General features: G+C 33.5%; 1 protein-coding gene across 8 annotated transcripts in view; it reads left to right on the top strand.

Moving 5' to 3' along the window:
• Positions 1-13,128, top strand: part of LOC132700465 (protein lap4) — a gene marked incomplete at its 3' end in the record, with an annotated part of 233,088 nt that overhangs the window by 12,148 nt on the left and 207,812 nt on the right. For 7 of the 8 annotated variants that reach the window (XM_060667806.1, XM_060667811.1, XM_060667813.1 and 4 more), the window contains 3 exon segments: positions 1,846-2,000; positions 2,061-2,187; positions 4,639-4,826. In XM_060667806.1, the coding sequence (XP_060523789.1) occupies positions 1,846-2,000; positions 2,061-2,187; positions 4,639-4,826 (470 nt within the window). 8 annotated transcript variants of the gene reach the window in all.

Below are 13,128 nucleotides of genomic sequence, written 5' to 3' on the forward strand. Positions count from 1 at the left end.
GATAGTTTTGTGAGAAAACACAAAAAAATTATGTTTTACAACCACTTTCCATGTTCTTTCATTTTCTAATCCGAAAATAAATCAACAGTATGCATTTTGACTGTTTTTTTTTCTTTAAAACATTTATGGTTTGTATACAGTGTCGCAGTAATTTGAGTGAAATTAATATTTTTCACTAAAGTCGTAAACGTAAAAGGAAAAAAAAGATATGCGATGACTGCATTTAAGATTTTAGAACATGCAAAGTTTTATATGAAGATAAGTTTTTCTTCTTGAATTCATTTAAAACAGTTTCCTATATGAGTCCCACTTACTCAGACCTATTGTACTGGGTGTTGAATTTTAAAGCTCGGTTTATGCATATTTTAGATCTCGCATAATAACAGTGAACCTCAAATGATCCCTTGTGGTCTCTGAGGAAATAGAATGAGAGTACTCTATTAAAGATTAGAGAAATTCAAACCTTTTTTGTTTAACGCAGGAATGCAAAGAAAGTGGTGGTGGGTATTCAAATATTTCCTAGGTTATCAATAGTTCTACGAGTTTTGCCATTGTGGTGAAACCCGGTGGATTTTTCTGACAGAATCGCGGAAAAAAGATCTAAAAACAAGAGAAATGCAACAAGATGTTTGTTTTTGTCATTACATTGTTAAATAAGTGTTCAACCACCTGCTGAAAATTTCAACTTAATATCTTTATTCTAATCTAAAATATCCATAAAAGAATTTTGCCCTAAAAAAAATGTTGTGATTTATGTTTATTATTCTCCTTATAATTCACTTGACTGGCTACAAATTACCCCGTAGCTGATTTTTTTACACTTTGACTTGCTTAGCTATCTTGAAATATTTAGTATTATCTCTTATTTTTCCATGAAAAATTACGTTTATTCACTGACTCCATCACTAATCAATTGTTGGAGATTAACTGATTTTATTTACTGTTGATGTATTTAAGTGGTAAAATTTGGAAAAACTATTTAAAAAATGAATAAAACATCTTATTTGACAGAAATAAATCATTTATAATTATCAAGACTGCCATGAAAAATTTTTTTTATCTGACTAAACGCTGCTCATCATCGTGTCATTATTTGATGCTTGTAAAAGTTTTAATTAGTATAAATTTGTGAAATAATCATTGCATTAAAATTGTGTTATTGAAACTCACAAATTTTTACTTGATTTGTTGTTTAGTTTTGGTCAGTTGACTAAACCTTATTATGAATGGAAGGATAAGTGCAAATACTAAATTTTAAATGTTAAATGTTAAATATATCGAAATGCGATTTTTACTGGGTTGCTTGGCCCTTATTTCACTATCTAATGACATAAAATCTATACCGTTGTTTTTTTTCAGAAAAATATTTTTTTGCGTTAATATCAACAGTGTACCTGGTTGCGAAGTAAGCAATCACAGTCACGTCACTTATAGCACGATTTATAGCCTATTGGATTTTCCTAAGCTATTTAGCGACTCCAAGTTTATTAAAAAGCATTAAGTTTTTTGGGAGATTATGGACGTTTATTTAAGAAAATATTCAAACACTCCCTACCATTTTTCTTGCAGACATAGAGCAGAAAACGTTAAACAAAATAGAATCGAATTTTTCTTAGGTTCAAGATAGTACTGTAACTATGGTTAATATAAATAAAATAAATTTTCGTGGAGATCTATGAACTCTACCCAAAAATAATTTCCAGCATTTTGTTTTGGTGGATGCACTTATTTTTTTTTTCAAATTTCTACTTTCTACATTCTATACTTGGCCATTACAGGAACAAGTCAAATCCGGTCTCTGGTTATAAGATTCACGAAACGCCGAATCATCCATTTCAATTTCAGGTAACCTGTGCGAATTAGGGGTATTAAGTTTGCGAGACAATAGACTGACTATATTGCCCGAAACATTGGGTGACTGCAAAAGGTTACACGTTTTGGACGTGTCGGGGAATAGACTACCATATCTACCCTACACGCTTTTGCAACTTAGGCTTAAGGTACGTACTAGTGACGTTAATTCGTCGTTCGCTAGGTGTAAAAGTTAATCGTAATTGCAGGCAGTCTGGTTGAGCGAGAACCAGGCCCAGCCGATGTTGACATTTCAGACTGATATCGATTCGTACACGGGAAAAACGGTTCTCACTTGTTTTCTGTTGCCTCAGCAGGAATATCAACCGACTATTAGTAAGTATTTTGTGGTTTGTGTGCTTTTGCTTTTGTGTATTTTACGCTTTTCTCAGATTCTACTACACTTGAAGTTTATTTGAATGCTTTTGTTGAAGCCATATAGCTATTACTTAATGTAGTGTCCATAACGACGGTGAATCAAAGGGGGGACTAGACGAGTAATTAGTAAAGTGAATTGTAGGCGAATTAATCATAAACTCGGTGACACTACCTGGTCTCATTTTAAACATTGCGGGTCTTCCCTGTGGTTTAATCTTTGGTACAAATAGAAATGATCTTTCGCGCATACACCTGCTCACACTAACCTGCATGTTGCGCCATTTTCGAATCATTTTCCCCTTAACATTCAAAAAAGTATTTAAATGTATATTGAATGGCCCTTGCTGGCATTTTTTTCATGCTCGCTTCAAATGTTCCTGTATTATCGGCGTAGGCAGTGCCTCTATACCGAGGAGCGATGGTAACTTAAAAGTTAACTTTTCGAAAATTAAGATGCTTGGCACTCCTAGCATTAACTTATGACAACATTATATTACATGTATTTTATTCTATTTTTCCTTCCCAAATCATTGTATCATTCAGAATGCTGAAATTTTAGTTGGAGTTTGCAAAAAATTCATAATATAAAGGGTCGTTTAAAATTGACAATTATGACACAATACACAAAAATGGACACTATATATACTTATGTAGAAGTAATATAGGTTTTCCAAAAAAACCGCTATAATTCTGAAAGTTCTTACCTTGAACTGTTTATATTAATTGTCCATGGAACGCCATATTATTTACCAGTAATTGCTTAATTATTGTTTTAAATGCCAAAGTTTTATGCCTGATCTGTTTTTTTTTGCAAATACAGATAATAAAGTTAAATTTCTGAACGTTATTGATACAATTTTGTTGATTTGCAATTGCAACTGAAATTAATTATTTTTTATATTTTGAAATAATATTCCACAATTTCCACAATAAAACTTTGAGTATTTCTGTCTGTTCCGTGAAGATATTCATTGTAAATGATCCTGTTTACTATGTATACTGTATATCTATATAAGTATGTAAGTGTAAGTGCTTTCGCACACTGCAACCAAAGTTTCAGCTTTCGCAAAATACTTAATATTGGGAACTTTGAACCAGATTGGTATAGAAATGTATTTAGTATTTTTAGTTTACTAGAGCAGGCGTAAAGACATAGCGAGTTTTCAAAAAAATCAAGTATATCTGCTCGTAGCAGCTGTATGGTTAAAACTGGAACTATAAGTGTTCTGTTATTTCCATTTCCCATGTCTTTTCATAGCATGATCTCGCTTAACATGCATGAAGAAAGTGTTTTTTCTTCATCGCAATAAAAATAAATTGGCAGTGTAACATCATTGGTTGTGCATTATGATGCATTATTTTGTATTTAATTCTCTGACTTTTGGAAATAATAGGAATGTGGACTTGTTTTAAGTTTTGTTTTGATATATATATATATATATATATATATATATATATATATATATATATATATATATATATATATATATATATATATATATATATATATATATATATATATATATATATATATATATATATAAATTGTTTATATATATATTTATTTTTTTATTACCGTTGGATTCGTTCTGTTGTAAATGAACCACCGAGTGTTCTGGTAAAGTTACGAAGTGGTTGCTTCTAAAGATTTGAGTAATGCCACATCATTTTGCTTAGAACCATCTTTGCATTTTTTAATATTTAAAGAAAACTAACCAAAACTTTCTTGAACAAATAATTGAAGCTGTTAGCAGCGGTCACATATTTATTAAACAAAGTTCTGTTTAATTCTGTGTAATTTTACCACGAAAGTCTTATTGTTGGGCTACCTATAAATTATAATCTCAACAACAAAGTAATATTTGTATTATATCATGAAATGAACTTCGGTGGTCGTGCAGTTTTATTTCTATAATTGTTCTGCTTATTTAAAAAAAACTCCTTTTCATTTCTGTGTTCTTGTTAGATGCTTCTTGTAGTTGCATTTGTAATTGGATCCTTTCTTATCATTAACAATGTGGCAGTCGCACGGAACGGATTTTTATTAATACTTTTGTTGGCGTGTTCACTTTTAGTGTATATACAGGGTGTTTTATTTTTTGTCGGTTAATTTTGCAAAATGTTCTTTTTGGATGCTAAGTTATCAGGATACAGGCTGCATTAAATTTTTTATTTGGTTCGACATAATAAAAATTAATAAAAAACAAAACAAACTGATTCATGCAAATATAAAGAGGCTCTGTTGAATGTGAACCATGTTATCTAATCGCATTTTATAAGAAAATTTCGCATTAATTTTAAAAGTTCTATCACCGTTATAGTTACGTGACAAAACCTGAAACGGCCTGTATAAATATATTTCCCGCACTGTACATTTCTATATGTGCTTTTGCTCACGCCCCTGCCTAGCTTCCGATGGCCGTTTATATCGGTGCGATGTCAGCGCGGGCCTTAGTAACGGAACTTTGTCCCGGTATACAGCTTCCACGAAGAGCACCCAAGACGACACCAGTTCGGAGAAAGATTGGCAAGAACAGGAAGCCAACAGGACGCATAGCGTCAAGTTCAGCGATCCGCAGGAACAGGAGAACAAAGAGGTAATTGTAATTTAATGATTATTGTCATGCGGGGTGTTATTGAAATGACTTCGTATAATCTAATGAATGAATCTCATCAGTCTCCCAAATAATAATTTAAAAAAATCCTCAAAAGCTTTGGTATAAAATCCTTGATAATAAAAACAGGATGAAATAATAACATAAGTTAGGCAACAAGGTTAATAATATTTACAAATCTTCTGGATTACTCCTTACATACTGTTTGAGGGGGGGGGGGGGCGGTTGGGGGGATTATTGATTCCTATATTGGTTAAAACTATTGGTTGTTTAGAAATTTCCCCTAGTCAATGAACCCAGAAAATAAAAATACCTAACATCTATTATCTTCTCTAACAATTTCCACATTAGATATATTAAGCGTTCCATCACGATATATACTTTACCACAACCTTCCTTGCATTCAAAACATCACTCACCATATATCAAAACCAGATTTAATACTTTTCCAAAAATCTCTAAACATCTTTGATCTGTCAAAGACAAAACTCCGTTTGAGACACCAGGCGTTATTACCGTATGTGCATGACTAAAAATATCAACTAGATAAAAGATCCTTAAGACTACAAACAAACTCATTAGAATTAGCATCAAAGTGGAACACCTAAATCTTCAACACAATTTTAAAGAATTTTGTTTGAAATTTTTGACGTGATTGACTTCAATTCAATTTTGGATAAACAATAAATTAACACTGGTTCAGTGTCCGCGATCAATGGACTGTCAAAACTTTAGTTTTTCCAAATGTCTGTTGAGAGCGGTCATGACCTAGTATAAAAAAATCAAATTTTGCCTTGACCCTAAAAATGCGATACATTATTTGAAAGCATTTTCAATGCTCCATTTAACAATGAAAATCTTCAATATTGATATTCTTGTAATAGTGTATTAATCCCAAGATTAAAATTTGCGCACGTTCCTGGGTAATTTCAAAATTCCCCCTCAACCTGAAATAAATTTACTGATGAGTCACCATTTATAATGTAGATGGCGCTGCAATTATCTCACCGAAAAATAATAAAATTGAAGTGTGTTTCTTCACTGACTTCTTAACCGTAGTTTTAAACCCGTCGTTCTGTTAATAACTACAAAATACAAACATAGTGCAGCGACGCGACGTGTAAGAAAGGCGTCGAGCCACGCGTCAGCCGACGATACGTTAAAACGGTGTCTCCCCACTAGACACCGTTTGCGATTTTCTTTGCGATTGTGCACTACGTGTTCTAATGTTTCTCTTAAGGAGAGAAGGGCGATTCTTGTCAATACTGACGTTTCAACTTCCATTGCCTAAAGTTAGCTGTTATCAATTGAAAATCAGTTTTCAGAAATTATCACTAGCCAATATCAAGTGAAAATCAGTTTTCACTTGATAACGACTAGTATTACTTTGTAATCGACATATTGTGTTAAAATGATTTTAGACAATCGTTCGAAACGCCAGTATTAACCACTATGTGTTGTGGTGGTCAAGGGTGTGCGAAACCATTCGATGCATTTAGGTTAATAAACATCGTTAGATGCTTGGACATTACCATACATTTTTTTCAGAACTAAAAATCTTCAACGGTTTTATTGAATACCTGAGGATGAATACTGGTATACAATATTTTTGATTGATTAAATTTTTAAAATATTTTAAACTTATCAAAACTGGACCGACTTCAAAACAATCACCCTATTCAACCTGAAATATTATCAGCAAACCGATATGTGCCTTGCACGTCATTATCAACAGAGAAGGCTTCGAAAGATACTTAACAGCAGTTAGACAATATGCCAAACACAACTATGCCAACAAAGCTAGATGGAATACAAAAGGTCGGATTCCTAACAAACCAATTTTCAACGCATTACCTTTGATGCTCTTCCCAACTTCCCAACACTGATAACCGCATGTCTCTAGACATCTTCGTTCTCAAGATACAAACAACTACTCCCCTTTTCACCCCCATCTAGGGGTTGAATCGGGTCATCTGTACCAAAAAAATGCATTGTCATCGGATCTGAATAAACATGCGAAATTTCAACTTCCTACGGTAAAGGGAAGTGGTTGTAATTTATCGTACAAGATTTGACGCGAACATAGATATATACTTTTTTGGTTCCTATATGTTGTTCGTATTTGCCCGGAAGGACAGGAGGCGTATTTTTTGGGTGTGGAGGGGGATTTTCCCCTTGTTCCCATAATTACCTGTCATATTGCATGTTTCCACCACTTCTGACCACAATTTATCAATAGCATAACCATTTCTATTGTCGGAAATGGGATACATTCCATAGAGCACGGCTGTTGGAAAATATGATTTGCTCTGAATTCATCATGCCATTTCAAAGCAAAAGTCCGAGTAGCAGTTAAGTACACACTTTGGCTGGGCTTTTGCCTTTTTGCACCATGTTTGTACCCTTAGATTTAATGAAATGTTGAAAAACGAAACCAGAGGTCCTTTAATTGTATTCGTCGAAACCAGCCTATCTAGTTTATCATACCTGATTTGGACCAAGCATATCATCGATTTGACATTACGGTGCGGTCCACATCGGCTTGTTAGATTATATGATGTTATTTCAGTAAGACCCTGTATGTGTTACTGTATGCTGAACTTTAAATATTTTTCGAATTTTTTTATCACTTTTAAAAACTGGGCAAATAGTTTGTTTAGTTAATATTAGTATTTGAGAAATGGAATGAAAATGTGGCGATTGTGGTAGTTCTTGTAGTACAAAGTACCGACCCCTTAATTATAGGGTGACGCCTTATCTTAGACCCAATTCCCTAATACTGTTAAACTATTATATTGTTATTTTTACATGTCATTTGTGTTTCCGTAGACAAGTAACAACTTTCTTATTTGACACCCTGCATATTTTTAATTCCTTGAAATTTTCTAGACATATTTCATATATAATATTTGGACATATTACTTTTTGATCACCTTATATTTATTTATTTTAAAATATTAACACAAACCCTGACGTAGATCTCATAGGGAAGTGAATCCCATATATATGACAAAAACTTTCAGTCGGAGAAACCGATAGATATATGCTAATATAGACAAATATCGGTTTAGATAAATTCAAAATGTGTCAGAAATGGTAGGAGCTATAGGATTTTATATATCAGATATATCTAGAAAGTTGAAAGAAATTTAATTAGTGGAATTAGTGGGCCAAACTATCCCTCTCTATAACCATAAAATTTTGCCCAATCCACTGGCAAAATTCTAATCGAAATGGAAAATCTTCCGATATTAAATTAAAAAAATTAGTCTTTGCATTTGGATTAAGCTAAAACTACGCATGTACGTCGAAACTTTTTTTTCTTGGTAGAAAAATGTCTATGCGAAGAGACTGAAATGTCACATCGGTAAACTTACAATTATTTTAGGAATATGCTATTTGCGGATTTTCCTCAATTCTGCTTGGCGCTTGAGTTTTTAGATTTAGTAGTAAATACAAATGGAATTTCCATCAGAATATTTGATTTCCGCACGGGTTAGGATATATTTAATGTTATTAAGAATTCGGGCATAATCCAAAAGTGAATAGGCTAAAAATAATTGAGAAATGAATATAGTTCACCTTACGTGAGACACGCTGTACTGCCGTGCGCATGTTATCATTGCAAAGACCGTAAATTTTCTGTACGAAAGACGTTTTATCCTCCAAATTCAATTTAAAAAAACTTCAGAGAGAGTGTCAACCAAAAAAACTATAAATGTGAAACAGACAACAAAATAACAATCTTGTCAATTGTGTTTAATCGCCTACTCTTTAATTTTTGACGAACAAATTTATATTTTTGAAATCAATTTTCGTCGAAAATGGTCCATCCTAGCGATATCGTTCAAGTGGACCTTTTTCTTGTAACAGAATACAACTTTTCTAATTTTATAACAAAAAAGTCTAAAAGTCAAGCAAGAAAAAAAGTTATTGCAGTTCTTGTTGCCTGTACCCCTCAAAAGTTATGCCCCTCTTAAAAAATGGATAAGTTGAGGGAGCGTTTCTCGAAATATATTTATATAGAAAACTAGAACTTATTTCGGAACACCCTGTATATTGCAATGTATTTTAAAAGTATAAGTGAATTTAAATAACATTTGTCTTCGAAAAAGCTACGCATCGCCACAGGTCCAGATTCAGTTTGATTAGCACCCCCACCCGCAGGGTATGTGAACAGGGACGATACAGTAGAACACATTCTGTGCTAATGTCATAACCTCTCGTTTAGGCGTGATGTCTGTAATTACGGAGGCGACTCTGGGAGCTGACATCGGGGGGTTACTATGCTTGATGTAAAGCGGAGTGTCTTGGAGAAAACACAATTGACCAGCTCAGGCCTAAGTGCTGTAGTGAAGGCTGCCTTCGTCCACTTATACTTACCTGATTTTGGGTATTTTGGAAAAGGCAGAAGGGCAGCTAAAATTGATCACGGATCTCGATAAGATTGGGCAAGGGAAAATGGTTCAAAATCCTACGCCATTCTTTTTGGAACAGAAGATAAAAATAAAATTCTATTTGCTAATTTGTAAAAAAAGTAAAACGAAAACCGGAATTTTACTTTTCAACTACATAACTGGAATTTCCGCAGATATCTTCATTTTTTAAAACAAGTGGTTATCAGGATCATTATCATAATTTTTCTCCGATTTCAGGGATCATATTTTTCCGGCTCGGGGGGTAAGAGTCGAATTTGAAACATCCGGTAGTATTCTTAAAATTGAAAAAGTTTTTTTTTTTTACAATACTTTTCTTTTGGGATCTTGCGATGTGTTAGTCATCTGTTTCATTTCCTGGCAGGTGGGCTGCTAGCTGCTCTTGTATCTCTTATGTGATCTTCCATGTGTTCTTGTCCTTATTGCTTTCCCCTCAAGTGCAATCCTGGCAGTCTGTTCTCTTCCATTCTTTTTACATTATTTCAGTCTTTCGGATTCGGTCTATTTTTGTTTTTCTCACTATAATCTAGAACACTTTCATTTTGACTACTCGCAACATACTTTTCTTCTTTCTTCTGTGCTTTTTTAAATATGGTGACGGTTATGCTGCTTAGCTCAGGTCCGACATATTTTAAAGGTTCGTTTGGAATATGGTCTGTTCCGGATGCTTTTCGTTTTTTTTAGTATTTTGATTTGTATTATTTCTTCTTATCTCTCTTCAGTTTTTCGATGTTTACAATTTCATCTGTCTTTCTAAACAAATTCAGTACAGCGTGACTATGAAAATGAGCACCAATGATTGATTCGTATGATTAGATGTCCTCCATAACTTTTTCGGACTGTGGTTTATACTTGCTTACCGACAATCAGCAGTGCCAATTCGTAAACTTCATTTCATTGATTTTAAACAATTATTCGGATGTAAATAGTAAAATTGCTAAAAGAATAGATAATGAAAGTACAATACAAAGGATTTTTATTGTTGGTCTATTTTTGTTGAGCACAAAAGAACTCAAATGTCACATGAATCCATTAGTAGTTAATATTTCTGTCACCACTTAACAAATATAATTAAGCATATTAATAATAATGACTGTCTTATGTATGGCCTAAAGCCTGGTTTTCGATTGATAAGAATGATAACCAAAACATCTTTTACATACTCGTATGTTATCTACAGTTGTTATGTATGTTAATATGATTCATAAAATTAACCGGAATATCGTATGGATTAACTTCATTTTGGAGGCTGGCTGTTTTGCTAAACAATAGATTAGAGCTCCGATGGTTCTAACGATAGAGGTTGAAGAGGTAGAGTTGTTTTGTGAATTTTGGAAAGATCGTAGGGTCGAGGAATATTAGAGTCTTAAAAAGTAATAGTCTTTTTTACGGATTCCGGAAGAGATGTTGCTTTAATGACAGATTTGTAATAAGTTCTATACTACAAGTCGGATGTTTATTGAATTGGCGGCCAGACGTATCTGATAATAACAACATTCGCAATTTGCCTAACCCAGGTAATCTACTCTAAGGTAGTTTAGAGATTTCTGTAGATTGTCGGATTTTTCTTTGGTAGAAGAATCGCAAGAGTTTTAGTTGGTTCGAATGAGATACGTCCGTTCTCATGATTATGTTCAGCAACTCATGATGAGTTTATTTGTCGTAATTCTAAGGTTTTTTTATGTTTTTTTTAGCCTCGTTGATATTTTTCGCCCTGTCTATTCAATGTATTCTCTGACGGATATGCGTAAAATGCTGTAAATTCTACGTGTCTCAATCGGAATTTTGTCTTTGATGAATTGAAAATATTGAGGGATTTGCTAATGGGTAATAGTAAATTTGGCTTTAATATTACGTTTCTTAAGAACTTTTAATATGTGGGCAGTAATGTTTTGAATGTAAAGAAGGATCAAGTTGCTAGTGCGGGGTTGTGTTCGGACTCATTGTCATTGGCAGGTTGTGGTGAAGTATATTTTGTAATGAAACGCTTAATATCTTTGTTGTGGAAATTATTTGCGGGAATCTTTGTGAACTGCTTAAAATTCTTCAAAAAGAAATACGGTACTACGATATTATTGTAAAATAAACTGAGCTGAATATGAACGCTCTACACATCTACGCCCGAAACGAGAAGTTTTTATGATCCCACACGGAACGCGACGCCCGAAACATGCACAAACCGGTTAAAGCAATAAAAGCACGGTAATATAAATGGTTCCTGAGCTATTCTTTTTTTTTTTTAAAGAAAAACAGTTCTTCCCTAAAGCCGCCAGATCACATTCGACTAATAACTGAAACGTTGATAAGGCAAAGATATCGTCAAAGTTATTTACAATTAATTTTTAGGTAAGCAGTTATACTTCTTCGACGTCCACATCTTCAATGTATTTTGTGACGCCATTCGAATGGTTGGTCACCATGTACGATCGCGGCAAAGACGCTTTGGAAGGTTGGTGCTGTAGTGCGCGGCGGGCCCGACGCCTCAGCAGAAGTAACAGTTATTATATGCTTAATACTTTGAAGGATGCCGAAGAGGTTTTTTTCGTTTAGTGAAAAAACCCATTTCCGACATACCGTTGTTATTGCAAACGAAACTGACGGCAGAATCGTCTCAAATTCGGCGAGGCAACAAAAAAAAACGATTACCTTGAACTAGCGTGTGAATTAGGTTTGTTCGTAGACAGGAATTTAGTTGAAATTTGTATAATTTTCCACCTAACCTAACTTTATTAGAAAGAACTACCGAAGATATTGATTCCTTTTTTAAAAAAAGTCACTTGAAAGAGAGCGTTGTCTTCTAACATCTGAAGGAAAAAAGAAAGATAAAAGCAACCTTGCAAAAACGTTATTGTTTTTTGAAAACTTAGCTTTCCATATTCACCACCAGCATCATGAGAAAGGAAAGACTTTTAAAAGAAAAAAAAAGAAAAGAAAGACCTATTAAAAATACTCCTCAATCTGCAAATAAGCAATTACAATGCAATTTCAACAAATCTAATAAACTCTAAAAACACAACCATGGACTAGAGATGTATAACCATAAATAACACGTATTCATTTTTATCTTCTCCTACTTTCAATCAAGTATGAAATATACCTGTTCCTGACTAAAAATTTCTTTTCCGGTTAGCGAATTCTTAAATCACCAGTTCTCAAATAGTTTCTACGAACACTACGATCGTTGCTAATAATTTATGACCGTTCTGCGAACAATCCTATTGTTATTCGGTTTGTCCGCTCAATTAGAGTATTATAAGTTTTGGTTTTTGAAATCGTCAGTGGGTCGAACTATCCGTCTCTATAAGCATAAAATTTTGCCCAATCCACTGGCAAAATTCTAATCGATTTGAAAAATCTCCCGATATTAAATTCTGTAATTTTAGATAATAATAAGGATGTATTGCATTTGGATTAAACTAAAAATTGACTGACTAGAAATTTCTTTCCGGTTAGAGAATTCTTAAATCAGCAGTTGTCAAATAGTTTCTATGAACGCTACTATCGTTGCTGATAATTTATGAATGTTCTGTGAACAATCCTATTGTTATCCGGTTTGTCCGCTCAATTAGAATATTATAAGTTTTGGTTTTTGAAATCGTCTCGCGTATTGCACCGAGTTCGTTGTGCTTTTCTTTACGCCGATCTTAGTTGTTTCCATCTTCAGTGGAATTATAAACAAAAATAAATTGAAAGAAAATTTTAAGTTCAAAAATTACACAATTTTTTGAGTAAAAAATTGTGGAAAATTGGCAATTTCTGGATGTTGCCCGGTCCGAGAAAAAAAACACAAAACAGAACTTCCTTGGAGTCAATGCTAAACATTTACCAAACCACGTCGGAACCATCGG

Source organism: Cylas formicarius, unplaced genomic scaffold (assembly GCF_029955315.1).
Source record: "Cylas formicarius isolate icCylForm1 unplaced genomic scaffold, icCylForm1.1 PGA_scaffold_4__25_contigs__length_36172078, whole genome shotgun sequence".
In the NCBI taxonomy this organism is placed as follows: Eukaryota; Metazoa; Arthropoda; class Insecta; order Coleoptera; family Brentidae; genus Cylas; species Cylas formicarius.